At 31.9% G+C, this 15546-nt stretch overlaps 7 protein-coding genes across 7 annotated transcripts; 6 read left to right on the forward strand and 1 right to left on the reverse strand.

Annotated features, from left to right (window-relative positions):
* Window positions 1–925: 925 nt before the first annotated feature.
* On the forward strand, window positions 926–1399 carry NAEGRDRAFT_61821 (uncharacterized protein; the record flags this gene model as incomplete). The annotated part of the gene is made up of 1 exon (XM_002682583.1): window positions 926–1399. One exon carries the CDS (start codon window positions 926–928, stop codon window positions 1397–1399), a length of 474 nt encoding a protein of 157 aa, XP_002682629.1.
* Window positions 1400–1537: 138 nt separating this feature from the next.
* NAEGRDRAFT_77892 (Peroxin 1 (Pex1), putative) lies at window positions 1538–2416 on the forward strand (the record flags this gene model as incomplete). Its single annotated transcript, XM_002682584.1, has 1 exon — window positions 1538–2416. The coding sequence occupies one exon, from the start codon at window positions 1538–1540 to the stop codon at window positions 2414–2416; it is 879 nt and encodes a 292-aa protein (XP_002682630.1).
* A 125-nt stretch (window positions 2417–2541) lies between these two features.
* Window positions 2542–5039, forward strand: NAEGRDRAFT_77893 (Peroxin 1 (Pex1), putative; the record flags this gene model as incomplete). The annotated part of the gene is made up of 1 exon (XM_002682585.1): window positions 2542–5039. One exon carries the CDS (start codon window positions 2542–2544, stop codon window positions 4996–4998), a length of 2457 nt encoding a protein of 818 aa, XP_002682631.1. The 3' UTR covers window positions 4999–5039.
* A 1389-nt stretch (window positions 5040–6428) lies between these two features.
* Window positions 6429–7202, forward strand: NAEGRDRAFT_55972 (CKS domain-containing protein). Its single transcript, XM_002682586.1, has 2 exons — window positions 6429–6633; window positions 6793–7202. Exons 1-2 carry the CDS (start codon window positions 6448–6450, stop codon window positions 6919–6921), a joined length of 315 nt encoding a protein of 104 aa, XP_002682632.1. The 5' UTR covers window positions 6429–6447; the 3' UTR covers window positions 6922–7202.
* Window positions 7203–7259: 57 nt separating this feature from the next.
* NAEGRDRAFT_61825 (uncharacterized protein) lies at window positions 7260–8771 on the forward strand (the record flags this gene model as incomplete). The annotated part of the gene is made up of 1 exon (XM_002682587.1): window positions 7260–8771. The coding sequence occupies one exon, from the start codon at window positions 7260–7262 to the stop codon at window positions 8769–8771; it is 1512 nt and encodes a 503-aa protein (XP_002682633.1).
* A 160-nt stretch (window positions 8772–8931) lies between these two features.
* NAEGRDRAFT_61826 (uncharacterized protein) lies at window positions 8932–10545 on the forward strand (the record flags this gene model as incomplete). Its single annotated transcript, XM_002682588.1, has 1 exon — window positions 8932–10545. One exon carries the CDS (start codon window positions 8932–8934, stop codon window positions 10543–10545), a length of 1614 nt encoding a protein of 537 aa, XP_002682634.1.
* A 3035-nt stretch (window positions 10546–13580) lies between these two features.
* NAEGRDRAFT_3632 (uncharacterized protein) lies at window positions 13581–14228 on the reverse strand (the record flags this gene model as incomplete). The annotated part of the gene is made up of 2 exons (XM_002682796.1): window positions 13581–13849; window positions 13892–14228. Coding segments are annotated over 2 exons (606 nt in total), but the record flags the coding sequence as incomplete, so codon positions are not given.
* Between the last annotated feature and the right edge of the window lie 1318 nt (window positions 14229–15546).

The following is a 15546-nucleotide window of genomic DNA, read 5'->3' on the forward strand; positions in this document are numbered from 1 at the left end:
TGTACACAAATGAAACATTGGATTGTTTATTGTAATTAATTGTGTTAAATAAATTAATAATTTTAGAATTGTTAGATTATAGATTTATTGGAAATTGATAAAAAGTGCAAAAGGAAAAACAGTGCATCCTAAATCTAGTGATGCATTTAATTTATTAAGAAAAGAAAATGAATTTACAGAGGAAATATTATGAAGGATATGAAAAATCAAATATTACGTCCTTAGCAAAATTAAATCGTAATACTAAAAAATTTAATCCAATCTCATTTACCATAACTAATTCTATGCATATAATAATCCATTTTGGTAATCCAATTTGATATTGTTTAAGTGGTTCACAATTAATTAATAATTTAATCCTAAAATAATACTTTGTTTTGTTAAAGTAAAATTTGATGGAAGAAAAATTAATTTGTATTTCTGTTCCATCTAGTATCGCTATATTCGTGCTTAATATTTTGTTATTTTGTTTATGAAAAAAGAAGGGACCTTGTTTTGCCATTTTTTATATTAATATTCATCATAAACAACGAAGGTGCAATCATTTAACGGAATTGATAATAACTTGATACCTCAATAGAAGACTACGTGGATTTGTTTAACATACCCGTACGAGAGTTTTTTTACTATTTTTCAAGAGTGAGATTGATATGAGCAAGTTTTCTCCTCTGTTGTATAGGTAAAAAAGAAAAAGAATGTGTTTACATAGCCACTAAATTGATTTCTTTTTTACCACTCTCATAAAAAGTAAAACCTTTAATGATACCTACAAGAAGTATTTTATGATGTAGTTAAGAGTTTACTATGATGATCAACATGTTTTCTTAAAGATTTCAAACCGTCATTATTGGCGCCAAAAAAACTACAATTTCCACTTGGCGCCTCTGCTTAACGTTGAAATTTAAAAACCAAACCTCAAAAAAAAATGAACTCAAACACTATACAGAAGGACATTGCAGAGGTGATTTCCAATCTTCAAAATCATTGGAATATTCTGGAGGAAGAATTGATTGAAATTAATAAGGACATTCAATACATGACTCACTGCTTGAAAAAGTATGGAGAAAGCTTTCGGATCCCACTCGAATATTTACAAGACTTGAAAGTGTATAAAAAGAATGCCATGAGGGATATAATATCAACAATGGAGACCTTTACAACCAATCTGAATGGTGGCAGAGTGTTGGCCAATAATCTATCTCATCACATTGCCTCATCAGATTTTGTTCAACAGGGAAGAAGTAGTTGGAATCCATCTACAATAACACCTCAGGCACAACTCGTAGGAATGCTCTCAAGAGGAGAGGTTGTGACACTGACCACCAAGAAGAAGGCAAACTCTCCTGTTCACTATAAACTCATCACCAAAAAGCCAAATCAATCCACTCCCTCCCTGTAAATAAACATCTACCGATATTGTACATTCATTGAGTGCTTTGTTCATTAAGATTAAGACTTGTTATCTATTTTATTAATTATTAAATAATTCCGAAAATATGATGAAAAGGAGATAGAAAGAAGAATTATTAAAAAAATAATGCCATCATCAAATAGCCAAGCAAATGATGCCTTCTCGGAGAAGGAGTTTCAAGTTTTTTTAACTTCAACAAGGGATTGTTATGTGCAATTACCTCACGAATACGTTCTCTCCAATGCAGTATTGAATGAAAGCAAGGGGAAAATTCAAGTATTTAAAATTATAAATCATGATGATGATGATTATTTGTGTTGGAGTTGGCATACTCATCAGCAAGCTCCGAACAAGATTGGAATACCATCAACATTGGCTAAATGTTTGGAAATTAATGAAAATGATAATATTACTATTAAATTATTGAAGGACGTGAAAATGTGTAAGAGTGTTTTTGTTAGACCTGAAACAATAGATGATTCGGAAATTTTGGAATTCAATCAAAATAGTATTGAAGAGGAGTTACTTTCACAAGTTAGAATTGCATACAGGGATATGAAATTCCCACTTTTTATCAATAATAATATTAGTATTACATTAAATACATATCAATGTGGCAACGATGATAAGGATACCAATGTGTATATAATTGATAGTGGAACTGAATTAATTGTTGAAACTAAACATGAAATTATTGATGAAGTTAAACAAGAAAAGAAAAAGTATTACATTAAATCGAAATTAGAAAAATTATCCACAATTGCAAATAGATTGGATTTGAAATATACTCACGAGCAAATAGATGATGATAAATTTATTTATGTTTCCAAAGATATTGCCACTAAAATTGGACTTGTTAGTGGTGATTTAGTTCAAGTATTACATTTGAATATCATTAGAAAGAATATTATCAAGGATGAAACTGAACAAGCTGAAGAACAAAAGAATCCTCTTGATGCTTTGAAAGAATTTGAAGAAAAGAAGGAAAGAGTATGTTTTAATTAATAATTTCTCAATAATTTGATTTCTCTATCAATAATTTCAAAATCGATCAATTCAACTTTTAATAGAGAATAATATATGGAAGAGTACACGTATTGAATGAGAAAGCAACAAGTGGATTGTGTAGCATGCCAACCATTTTTGTTGGAAAGCACTTGATATGGATGCTTGGAGCTGTTGAGCATTCTACAGTTTATTTAAAGTACATAGAAGAGCCATTATATCCTAACTTTGTTCACAGTATTTATGTGAGACCAATATTGGATATGTTACCAAAGGACATTGAAGTATCGATGGATAATTATCAAGAATTAACCAAGATATTTAGAGAGTGGATTTTGGAACGCAAGACCAATTCTCTCTTAACTGTTCCATCTATTGCTATGGCTCAGAGAAATGTAATTTACTTGAAAGGTTTTGGAAATGTGCTCGTCAGTATTAATGAATCAATTATTATTTCCTCAAAGAAGGAAGATGAGGATGAATACCAAACCTTTAGCGAATTTTTGAATAAGTCATCCGTTGAGAATTTATATCTACTCTTTGGAAGTGAAGCCTCCTATAATATTTCAATTGTGGAAGATCCTATTGCTGTGGAACATAGACATGCTGTTTATTCTCAAGTACCTGATTTGTGTGAAATTACTGAAATATCAGAACAAGTTCAATTAATTTTAAACAGATTACAAGTTCAATACTCTCCAGAGGCTGTACCTTTCAAGAAGGAATTCAAATATTCAACTCACTCCAACTCGAACATTATCATTTCAGGCAATGTTGGTAATGGTAAAACTTACTATGCAAAGGCCCTGGCTAGACACTGTAATGTTTACACTATCTTTGTTTCATGTGCATCATTGGCTGGAGATAGAGCTGATACTCTCGGTTTGAAATTCAAGAGCTATGCACAAGAGGCCATCATGAATGCCCCCTCTCTCATCATTTTTGATGACATTGATTCAATTTGTCCTTTTGAGCAAGAAGAAGCCATGCCAGATATTAATGTTAGAGTTGCTGCTTCAACATTTACTGAATTGTTGAGCACTCTATCTTTTTTCAGTACTAGTTATGAAAGAAATGTCAATGTTATTGTCACATGTAAATCTCTGGATGAAACGTACGATTCTATTCAAAATTCAAAACTTTTCGAGCAAAACTTTTTAATCAGTGTACCAAACAGAGAGCAACGAAGAAAGATCTTCCAAAGATTCCTCACTAATAGACCAGACTTTTTCTCAGAAGCAGATGAAGACGTCTTTGATTTTTCACAATATAGTATGACAGAAGAAACTTTGGATTACATTGTTGATAGGACTGAAAATTACTCTCCTCTCGATGTGAGAAATATGTTGGACAAGATGGTCAATGTCAAGTTACAAACTCTAGTGGAAGAAGGAAAGTATGAATCATTAGGTATTGACACTATTTTGACCATTCAAGAATTTACAAAGGCATCCAAAGACTTTATAACTCAATCCACAGAGGGAATCAAGTTGATAAAGAGTACAACTTCCTTCTCAGATATTGGAGGTCTTCAAGATGTTAAAAACATTCTGAGAGAAACCTTCATTTTCCCAACCAAATATGCCTCACTCTTTGAGAATGCTCCAATCAAGTTACGTTCTGGCCTTCTCCTTTATGGACCACCTGGAAGTGGTAAGACTTTTATTGCAAGTGCCATTGCTAAGGAATGTGGATTGAATTTCATTTCCATTAAGGGACCAGAACTTTTGAACAAGTATGTTGGTGCGAGTGAACAAGCTGTCAGAGATGTTTTCATGCAAGCTGAATCTGCAAAGCCGTGTATTATTTTCTTTGATGAATTTGATTCAATTGCTGCTCAAAGAGGTCACGACAATACTGGTGTTACAGATAGAGTTGTCAATCAATTTTTATGTCAATTGGATGGTGTCGAATCTAGAAAGGGAGTTTATGTTTTGGCTGCCACATCTAGACCTGACTTGATTGATGCTGCCTTGTTGAGACCAGGTAGATTGGACAAGTCAGTTTGTTGTAATATTCCAACAGAGGAGGAAAGGCAAGATATTATGGAAGTCATTTGTTCCAAGCAATCCAATGTTCAAATAGGATCAGATGTAGATTTTAAAAAACTTGCTTCCATAACTCATAATTTCACAGGTGCCGACTTGCAAGCTCTCTTCTTTTCAGCAACTTTATCAGCATACAGAGATACCTCTCAAACAAAGGAAAAGAGACAGGATAATCTCTTAGATGAAGATACAAACTTTTTCACAGTACTTAGTACTGATAAGGCAGAGGCAAAGAAGGGCAAGTCAACTGTTTCAAATCAAACTGTTGTGAGCGATGAATTGGCTCAACAAATGAAACAAATTCAAGCCAGTCTAACAAAGGTCAAGAAGGCAAAAGACCACACTCCAGAATCCAATGAACCTGTCTATGTGAAAGAGAGTCACTTTATACAAGCCCTCTCAACCAGCAGACCATCACTTTCACAGGAAGAAATTGACAAGTATGATTATATTTATTCGTGTTTCAGAGGCCAATCTTCTGAAGATTACATTGAAAAGTTAATAGCTCAAAAAAAGAAAGTAACCCTAGCATAATTACGAAGATACTGAAACAGTAAAAACCAAATTTCCAAGATAATGCACAATATTTCTACTTTCAATCTTTAAATTTTCATCTCCCTTTCCTGACACTAGAATTACTTGACCATTTTTCATTCCTGGTTCAATGGTAACTCTAACAACCTCGCCAATAGTATGAAATCTTGTCCCATTACAGTTAGGGCAACTATCCTCGCAATTATTTTCACATTCCTTACAAATAACCTTCCTATTAATCATGAACTTTTTCTTCTTTCCAGTTTTCAAATCAGACTCTTTAACGGAAATTGTATGTTGAATATCCAAACAGGAATCAAATTTAATAATAGGTCTATAGGTAATATTATCATTAATGAATTTAGAATCGTATAATTTTCTTTTCACAGGATCCATTAATACTTTGTAAGCTTCATTAATTGTTCTAAATCTCACCTCACCATTCGGATTTAAATCAGGGTGATACTGTTTAGATAAGCTTTTATATGCACTTTTAATTTCCTTATCACTCGAATGTTTTGAAACTCCTAGAATTGTATATAAATTAATATCAGTCTTTTTTTCCACTTTACTCGATCCATTAAATAAATTAAATATACTACTCGATGATGTTGTCGAATGATTACTATTTTTTGTATTGGAAGTATTCAAGTGTGGTGATATCAATCTTTTCGATGTCACATAGGATGAAAATGCTCTCGAATTCATTTTTATCTATACTTGAAACAATCTTTGAACAATATATTATACTAGATGATAGAATATGATGTCTCCAATGGAACTATATATTAAACAATCACCCACTAATTGGATAATGCAGGTCGGCAACTGGTAAGAGAGAGAAGGAAAGAGAGTGGAGACAATTTTTTTCGCCATCAAATTTTCGGGCTATTCATTCAATAATACTTTGAATGATTTTGATTGAATGGAGTTTTTGATACAAAAATGGACTTTACGGTAAATTTTTTAATTTTGGTAAAATTGGGTGTAATGATAACACGATTCTTTTTGTAATGAATCAAGATTCAACATCCATGAATTGGTTTTATTAGCAATTCTTAAACGCCTGTAATTTTGGACATTAAATGATGAATTTATTATTACCTTTAATGTTGTGTTCATGCAAAATTCTGTAATTTATACAAAATGATATTAAGGAATTAATTTAATCATTGAATAACAATACTCCAAAATCGAGGATGTACATGTGATACGTTGGTATAGGGTTGGGTTTTCTATTTTCTCCCAACTTGTCATTGAGTTATTATTCGAACCGTAGATTGAATCATCATCTCCATCAAGGAGCGTGTTAAACCTGTCGTTGAACATTTTTACAAAAAAATTCCCGCCAATTCTGACAGTTATAAATTCAAAAAATAAACAATCTTTGGAAGACTAATCACAACAATAAAAAAATCACTCTATTGTTCAACAAATACTACTATCAAAATGTCTGAAGATATTAGCAAGGAATTCAACTATAGCGACAAGTACTATGATGACCAAAATGAATATCGTCATGTTACCTTGCCAAGAGAATTTGGTAATCGTGTTTTTAAACATTTCGATGGAAAATTGCTAGCCGAAGAAGAATGGAGAGGAATTGGTATTGAAATGTCGAGAGGTTGGGTTCACGTAAGTATTCTCTTGTTACATGATAATAATTAGTCTTATTATTATTATTTAAAAACAACAACAATTACTTGCTGATGATGGTATGGTGATTTCTTATTATGATCATGATATTATTATTCAATTGAATAATAACAATGTGTGCTTCTAAAACGTATTTAGTACGGATACTCACCATCTGAACATCATATTCTCCTCTTCTATAGAAAGTTCTCTGGTAATGGTGTTACTCCAAGAGTCAAACAAGAACAACAATATCAAAAGATTATCGAGGAAAGAGAGACTTTATAAGCGAGTTTATGAATCTCTTCAATTAATTTATTTAGAGAGTATGAAGTTTTAATCTTCAAGCATGGCAATTTATTGTATATCCCATCCAACATCCAACTCTCTAACTCTGTGTGCTGCTATCCAAAGAAGTTTATACTATTAATCATACTCTCAACAAAACCTAAGTCAAGATGTATTACAAATTTCTATTTGATGATGATTCTCATTACTATGAACATGTTAATTCTATGATCAATTGATACAAGTCATCATCCAATAAATTTGTTTTCCAAATTTCCATCAACAATGATATTCGCAAGGAAACATCATGTTTCTATTATTACAACAATCATTAAAAAATGTATCATACAACAACGAGTCTGAGGAAATTTATTGCCTCTACCTCCAATGTTGCATCGCCAGGAAATCAATTAGGTGATTTATTGATCAATACAATTTGTAGTAGTAATAATAATAGGAGAGGATATCATGCAATGGTATCCGTTCTAATGAATCAATTCAATCAACAACACAATCATCACCATCAACAACATTATCAATACAAGTACCATAATGGCCATCATCAACAGTACTATCAACAACAACAACAACCAACACCAACATCATCATCAGAGGAGAATGTTGTTGATCATCTCGTTTCTGATCTCAGGAGGGAAAGAAGGAGGAATAAGAGAAACAAATTTGCAATCCTCTTGCTATTCATCAGTCTTGGATTGTTGTCGTATGAATATTGGCAATTGAGACAAGCCTATGATCAACGACATGGTTTTGAGGATTTAAACAAATTATTCAGGAATGAACCATCTAGATTGGAGGCTTACTTGCCACCATGGATTCAAGAGAATTTAAAGAAGGCAAGTGACAAGGTTGATGTAGAATCGGAGGAAGTTAAAAAGTGGGTCAATATTGCAAAGAATTTGAAAAATCAAAAGGAATACGAAGATGCTATTAGAATCTTGGAGAATATCTTGTGGAAATATCCATCAAATTTTCAGGCAAGAGAATTGTACGGACTAATCTTCCTTGATAGAGCAGCTTTTCGTCCTGCTTTGAGACAATTTGAATTGGCAGCAACCTATGCCACCTCTTCAAACTCAGAGGCATCATGCTACAATAATATTGGTGTCTGCTTCTCAAGACTGAAGCTTGATAAGGAGGCTGTTGAGGCCTATGATAAGGCTCTCAATATTGCCCAATTTGATGCCAAGAATAGAGGATTATTCTATTTTAACAGAGCCATTTCTCACAACGCATTGGGAAATTTTCAATTGGCCATTCATGATTACACTAGATCGATTCAATTTGATGAGCATGACCAATCATTCCTCTCCAAAAAATACAAATTCAGATCTGTTTGTTACAATACTCTCAAACAATACCAAAAAGCACTCGATGATTTGAATCTTTCCATTCAACACTACCAAGAAGATAAAACCAGTGCTAACAATCCCAGTATTGGAGCAGAGCTCTATTTTTTCAGAGCTAAAGCTGAAAGAAAGTTGAAGAATTATGAAGCAAGTATCCAAAGCATTGACAAATCAATTGATTTGAAAAAGAATGATGCCAACTATTTCCATACTCGTGCTGTTGCTTGGAGAAAGATGGGTCAATACCAGAAAGCAGAAGCAGACCACAATATGGCAATTCAACTCAAACCTAACAATACCAAATTCAAATCAAGTTTGGAAAAGACTAAAAAGTTAGCTCGTACTCAACCTCCTCAAACGCAACCAGCTCAAAAAGAGGAAACCACACCTGGTACAAGTGCACCTCCCTCAACAACAGACAACTTGACAAACCAACAACCACAAACCCCAACTCCAAATCCAACAGAGAATAAAGCTGATTAATCATCAGTTCACTGATTTTTCGCATGCACTACATCTTGTGATAGGCATCTCTTAAATTTAGGAGGTCGGCAACCATAAAGTAACCTGTCTTCCATCTATGGAAAGTATGAAATTAATTTGAAAAAATCAGCGCCGTATGCCATTAACATATCAAAGAAAAATGTCAAACAGCACCACCTCAACTCACCCAAATGCCACTCCCATGCAATTAACTGCCGACCACATTGAATCTTCTAATGACAACTCACCAACTCTGATAGAATTAAAAGAAGTTAACAACAAGGAAGAAGAAGAACAAACTCAACAACAAGAAACAAACTTTGAGGATGACAATGATGTCTGTAGTGATTCAGATAGTGTCTATGTTCAGGTTGCTACCAGAAAAACTCAACGTCTTACCCTCACTTCTATCAAACCACAAATTGACAAGTTTCGAATAGATAGAGCTCAAAATTCATCACCAATTGCTTCCGGAAATGTTGCTGGAAACAATCTAACTACTGTAAAGAAACCAACAACCGAATCAATCTTCACCAAAACAACTGCAAAAACAGGGAAATCTGGCAAGTCCTCTCTCTCTTCTGTCACCTTTCGAATTCCAACATGTTGTGGTATGATTGAATTGAATCTAGTGAGAGTCTTATCTCTATTGGGAATGTTATTGAATATTGGTGCATTCATTGCCATTGCAGTGATTGTTGGAAATGCTTTCAAATTGGATGCCAAGAAAGAAACTAATCTCCTCTTGCTCAGAACGGAATTCTTGACCAATTACTATAAAATAGATTGCATTGTCAAGACGGCATGTGTAACTGGTGATATCCAACTCGTTGCTGAATATAACATGCTGCAACCCAATGCTAGTCAGCAATTACTGGAATTGAAGAAGAATCTTCCGGCCGAATCTTTGAAAAATCTCAAATTGGATTTTGCCTCACCTCAATACGTTGGTCTGAACAATCTCATTATGGGTTATATTGCACAAGGAGATTTGGATTCTGCCAACTCTGTTCGAAAAAGTTTATCCTATCTCATTATGGATGGCTATACTAATATCCTTTTAAATATAGTTCGTACGGAAATTGATAAATTAAGTGAAGAGAAACAGGATTATTTGAGATTATTTGGAGCTGTCAATATGAGTATGGTTTTATTTGGTGTGGCTATTAGTGTGCCAATTGTCTTGTTGATTTTCGCCATTGCATTGTCGACAGATGTGGCCAGTAAGAGAAAGCTCAATAAGGCAACAGGTATCATGATTATGGAAGCAATTGCAAGTGAAAAGTACAATCCAATATTTAAAACATTTTGTGAGAAGGAATCATGTTTGGATTATTTTACATTATTGGATAATTGTCATGATTATCATGAATTATGTGATAGAGCTCATGATTTGAGATATTCTAATCATACATATGGCAATGATCATTCAGAATTGAATTCTGCCTCATCAATTTCTGAAGACAAAATCCACAAGGAACAATTCGAAACCATTGAACGAAACAAGTATGAGGTGGCATTTAAGATATTTTCCGAATTCATTGATCCAAATGGTGAAACTCCAATCAAAACAAGTAAGATACTCCAAGACCGAGTAAAGAATGTATTGGATGAATTTAATGTTGGCAGCGTATTGGACGATGATTTGTTTGATGAATTGGAAAAGCAAGTGTGTGAAATGATTAGTGAGCACTTTATTAAATTTAAACAACAAATCAAACAAAAAAGAAGACAAATTAATTCAAAAAACAAGATTGAAAAGGTCAATAAATAAATAAAATTTAATATTACTTTGTGATTAACTTGAAATGTTATTAACGAACAATCAAAAAAGTCCAAGAAAACAAAGTCAAAAGTTACCGTAGGTACAATTTTAACAACCAATCCACTATTTTACACTCCTCCACAAAACGTACTAAATAATAACAAAAAATAATGATTGAGAATATCATAACCTTTGTATAATATAAACTCTAACACTTTTAATAATTGCAAATTTTTTTGAAATTTGCTTGTTGCTACTTGTTTTATTGTTAAAAGCTTAACGCTTACTGCGATCTAATATTGGTTTGTTAGAGGTTATCTTTTTCCACTCCTTTGAGAATTTGGATAATAGAAGGTTGTAATGATAAAGAAGAATTTAATAATTTAATAGACCAACATGGAATTGTTTTACAAAGCATAACAATATTAAGTTTAGTTCAATACAAAATCTAATTCTAATAACTTCGTTTGAAAAAAAAGGGTAAATACTACAATGTTAACGATTTACTTAACATAGGTTCTGTTGTTGCTATTGAGTTGTTAATTAAAATTAATAATTAATGTTATTGTTGTTTCGAATTTAACTAACAAACCTTGAATCCAAACTTTTGAATATTGGTATTCGTTTTTCCAATAAGAAAGCTATTATTATTATCAGAGATAATTGATTGTTGCTTTTAAATTTTGGTGGTTTTGTAGTGCTGATAAATTTGTTTGTTGTAAAAGGCTATTTTTATAAGAAAATCCTTTCCATGACTTTGAAATAGTGGTTTCTTTTTTAAATTGTTTAACCAAGGACTTTGCTAATTCGTTATTTGTGGTAAAATCAAAAATTTGGTCTTCTTGATGATGTAATATATGAAAATAAATTGACATATTTTTTTAAATAAACTATTTTATCATTACCCAATCATGAAAGGCTAATGGGGAGAGATTATATTTTGGTGTGGATGAATTATAATCCAATGGCCAAACAATGAATGATTTTATTGATTATTTGTTTGAAAGAGATAGTGAACTAATATTTAGAAATTGCAAGAGAGGTCACAAAATTCAAAAGACCTTAATGAAATAATAATGAAGAATTTTCTTTTCCAAAAAGAAATAATTTAATCTTTAAAAGAAAATAACTTCTCAATTTGTTTAACAAAAGCTCCAATAGAAGAGAAAATCAATATTGGTGGTGATAAATTTGTTTTTTGTTTATCAGAAAATCCATGCCATAATTTTCTAGCGGTTTCTTTTTTAAATTGTTCAACGAAAGACATTACTAATTCGCTATCTATAATGCTACTAATAACAAAACCAAAAATTTGATCTTCCTGATGATATAATAAATGAAAAGAATAACTCGACATTTTTTTTTAACTTTTTAGAGTATATTAATATCCAAGCACTCTGTGATTAACTTGAAATGATATTCACGAACCATCAAAAAAGTCCAAGAAAACAAAGTCAAAAGTAACCGTAAGTACAATTTTATCACTCCTCCACAAAAATAAACTCTAACAAAATTTGGATAATAGAAGGTTATAACAATAAAGAAGAATTTGATAATTTAATAGACCAACATGGAATTGTTTTACAAAGCATAACATATATCTCCTTCTTGTACGTCTCTTTATCCGATTTATAAATACCTTTAAAATTACATTTGCATACTCATATTACACATCTATTTATAAACAAGCTCACCAAATCAAAAAATGGTAATCATAGAATCAAACGTCCACACAAGGACTCAGATATTGGAATGAGTTTTATGGGATATACTGAAATTACAATTGTTGTTTCGAATTCAACTAACAAACCTTTGAACATTGGTATTCGTTTTTCCAATAATAAATTTGTTTGTTGTAAAAGGCTATTTTTATAAGAAAATCCTTTCCATGACTTTGAAATAGTGGTTTCTTTTTTAAATTGTTTAACCAAGGACTTCGCTAATTCGTTATTTGTAGTAAAATCAAAAAGTTGGTCTTTTTGATGATGTAATATATGAAAATAAATTGACATATTTTTTTAAATAAACTATTTTATCATTACCCAATCATGAAAGGCTAATGGGGGAGAGATTATATTTTGGTGTGGATAAATTATTATAATCAATACTAATTACAATAAATCAACAATAAATTTGGAATATTTTATTTTTGAAATAATTCATTTTTTAGTTTATTTTTGGATTTAGATTTTGGCTTTTTGGTTCAATTTGGCTTTTTGCCGATTTTTTATTCACCTATATCCAAAAACTGGTTTGGGATGGATTTTGGATATTAATATACTCTCTATTATTAATAAAATTAACATAAACAAACCATTGAATACTTCATTATTAATATCAGTGGATCTATTTACTTTTGTTTTCACTATTGAAAAATTCTTTAATCAATTAGGAATTAAAAGTTTCTTAATTGTTCCACTTATATATTCGATGAACCCAGTGGTGTCCATTAATTCGAATAGAAGAATGTGATCATTTAGATGTTCTTTAACAATATCAATGAATCAACTTTGATAGTATTTATTACTATTTTACAATTATCTGATTCAACAGTGGAATCCATTAATAATTATAGTGTTAGAATTAGGAACATGAGGAATCTGATTTCAAGAAGAGGAAATAATTTCTTATTTGTCTATTTTCTAACATGCTTGATTCAATAGAATTCAAAGAGAATGAGGTTCAAACTCTCTCCAAGCTGCAAAGAAATTGGTTTGATAGGATGAAGAAACTTTTCTAGATAAGATGTTGACGGTATTGTAGAAAATCTATTCCATAACTTTGAAATGGTGGTTTCTTTTTTAAATTGTTCAACCAAAGACATTGCTAATTCGTTATCTATAATGTTACTAATAATAAAACCAAAAATTTGATCTTTCTGATGATACAATAAATGAAAAGAATAACTCGACATTTTTTTTTTAATAGTTTCAATATTATTTTTAATTGTTACTTTCGGTAGAAACATTTGGATCATAATTGGTAAATTCAATATTTGCATTCTTTGTTCTGGAAAATTCACCATGCTTCACTTTTAATTTACATGTGGCATTAAAGTGGCATCCTTGTTGTGCCATTTTACAAACAACTCGAGCAATATTTTTACAATCATCAATACCAGAATGATGTTTGCCAAGGAGAGGTAATTTCAGTGCATTTAACATTGTCAACATGCCATTCACCTTTTCCATATTGTAAAACTTGGCAAATACATCCTTGACATTGCACCATTGTGTGAAATGAGATCCAATTAAGGAAATTGTTTGTTTCTCAAAGAAAACTTGATGTGGAATCATTGTTTTTAAGTCCCAATCTTTGAGAATTGTTAAAAACTAATCAAATTGAAAATATTTACCTCCACAAGTGGCCATCAGGATGTTATCTTTGGTTGGTTTTTCTCCTAAATGAGACATTAACCATTCATTGTGTCTCTTGAGTGCTTCTTCGAATGAAACTCCAGATTCGACCATTTCTTGAGTAATTCCAGTCAATTTGGTGCATTCTTCATTAATTTTTGGAATTCTTCTTGTTTTTACATAGTTTTGAATTTCATCCACAACAACCAATTGCTTTTCACTTTCAAATTTTAACAAGACTGATGGAAATTCAATAATTTCCATATCATAATTTCTATTAGTTTTACAATCGTCTGCAAAAACAGCTTCAAAATCCAACACACAAATATACTTGAATGCAGTGGAACTACTACTTCCACTTGATGACTCTGCAACAGGAGCTTTACTAGTAAATGCATTTGATTTTGTTGATTCGGAATGAAATCTTCTCTCTGGTTTATCTTTTTGATTGGCATTACTTGTTGTATTTACACTCTTAAATTGTTTACCACCAGAGAAGAAGAAGAAGATGAAGATTTAGTGGCAGTGGTCTTTTTACTTGTTGTTTTTGATGAAGAAGAGTTATTTTGATGTTCTGATCTGAAATTGAATTGTGACATTTTTTTGTTGTTTGGTTTCAGACGTGGTTGTTTGAAAGAAATGTTTTATTTTGAAATTGAAGGTTAAAATTCATGATGTTTCTCAATTTTGAAGTTGAAGCTAGCAAAGAGGTCTTGGTGGACACAGTTGTAATGAAGTAAGTTTATCGATTCCTTCTCGGCGTGAATCCACATGAATTCAACGTTGAATATTGTACATCATTAGCTTATATTGAACTGACTTTTTTATCCTCACAACAATATTGGATTCCTGTTCATGATTTCTTTTATTTTCTCCTCAAATAAAGAATACCAGCCACAATCAAACAGAATGGCAAGATTAAGATTTTCCAACCAAGAGTAAAGAGCAGAGCAGTTGTTGCCACAATTCCTCCAAAAGCTCCACTAAACATAACAACCACCATATTGGCAGTTGAATATCGGTCCTGATTATTCTTATAGATGAGGGAGCTTATTCCGAAAGCTACCATACCAGCCATTGCTGCAGAAGCTGCAGTTGCAAGCAGTGGTGTAATTCCGAATTTTATTAAGGGATTCACTATGGGATGTTCCAAGAAGCTGTAAAGTTGTTCCATTTTTTTTTAAAGTTTCTAGTTCAGGAGTGTGATGGAATAAAAGAGAACTTGATAATTGAGAAAATTGATTATAAATCAAGAGTGAAATTTGTCTAGTTGAATAAACAATTCAGGTGAGTTGATTTTGTCGAGGTAATATATTTTACGAATTATGACAAGTCGTAAATAGGTTCAATTACATGTAAGTGAATAGTTGGGATTTTCAATCCAATCAAACAAGTGCTCATGTGGAAAGATGGGATTTCCACAATTTGGATTTGAGAGTGTCTCGTTTGTGGTGAGTAACATTAAATCTAGAGATGGTGTATGTTTTGGGCTTCCCATTGCATTAAAGTGAAGCACCCTAACACAAGATGTGATGCAGTTTTGATGACCAGCATATTGCAAGTGTAGTCCACATTCCATTTCATGAATCCATGCTCTATTCGTTATTCTATCGAGAGTATTGAGCACATCCTGATCAGCCAATAGTGTCTCTCC

This window comes from Naegleria gruberi, assembly GCF_000004985.1.
Source record: "Naegleria gruberi genomic scaffold NAEGRscaffold_2, whole genome shotgun sequence".
NCBI classification, from domain to species: Eukaryota; Heterolobosea; class Eutetramitea; order Acrasida; family Naegleriidae; genus Naegleria; species Naegleria gruberi.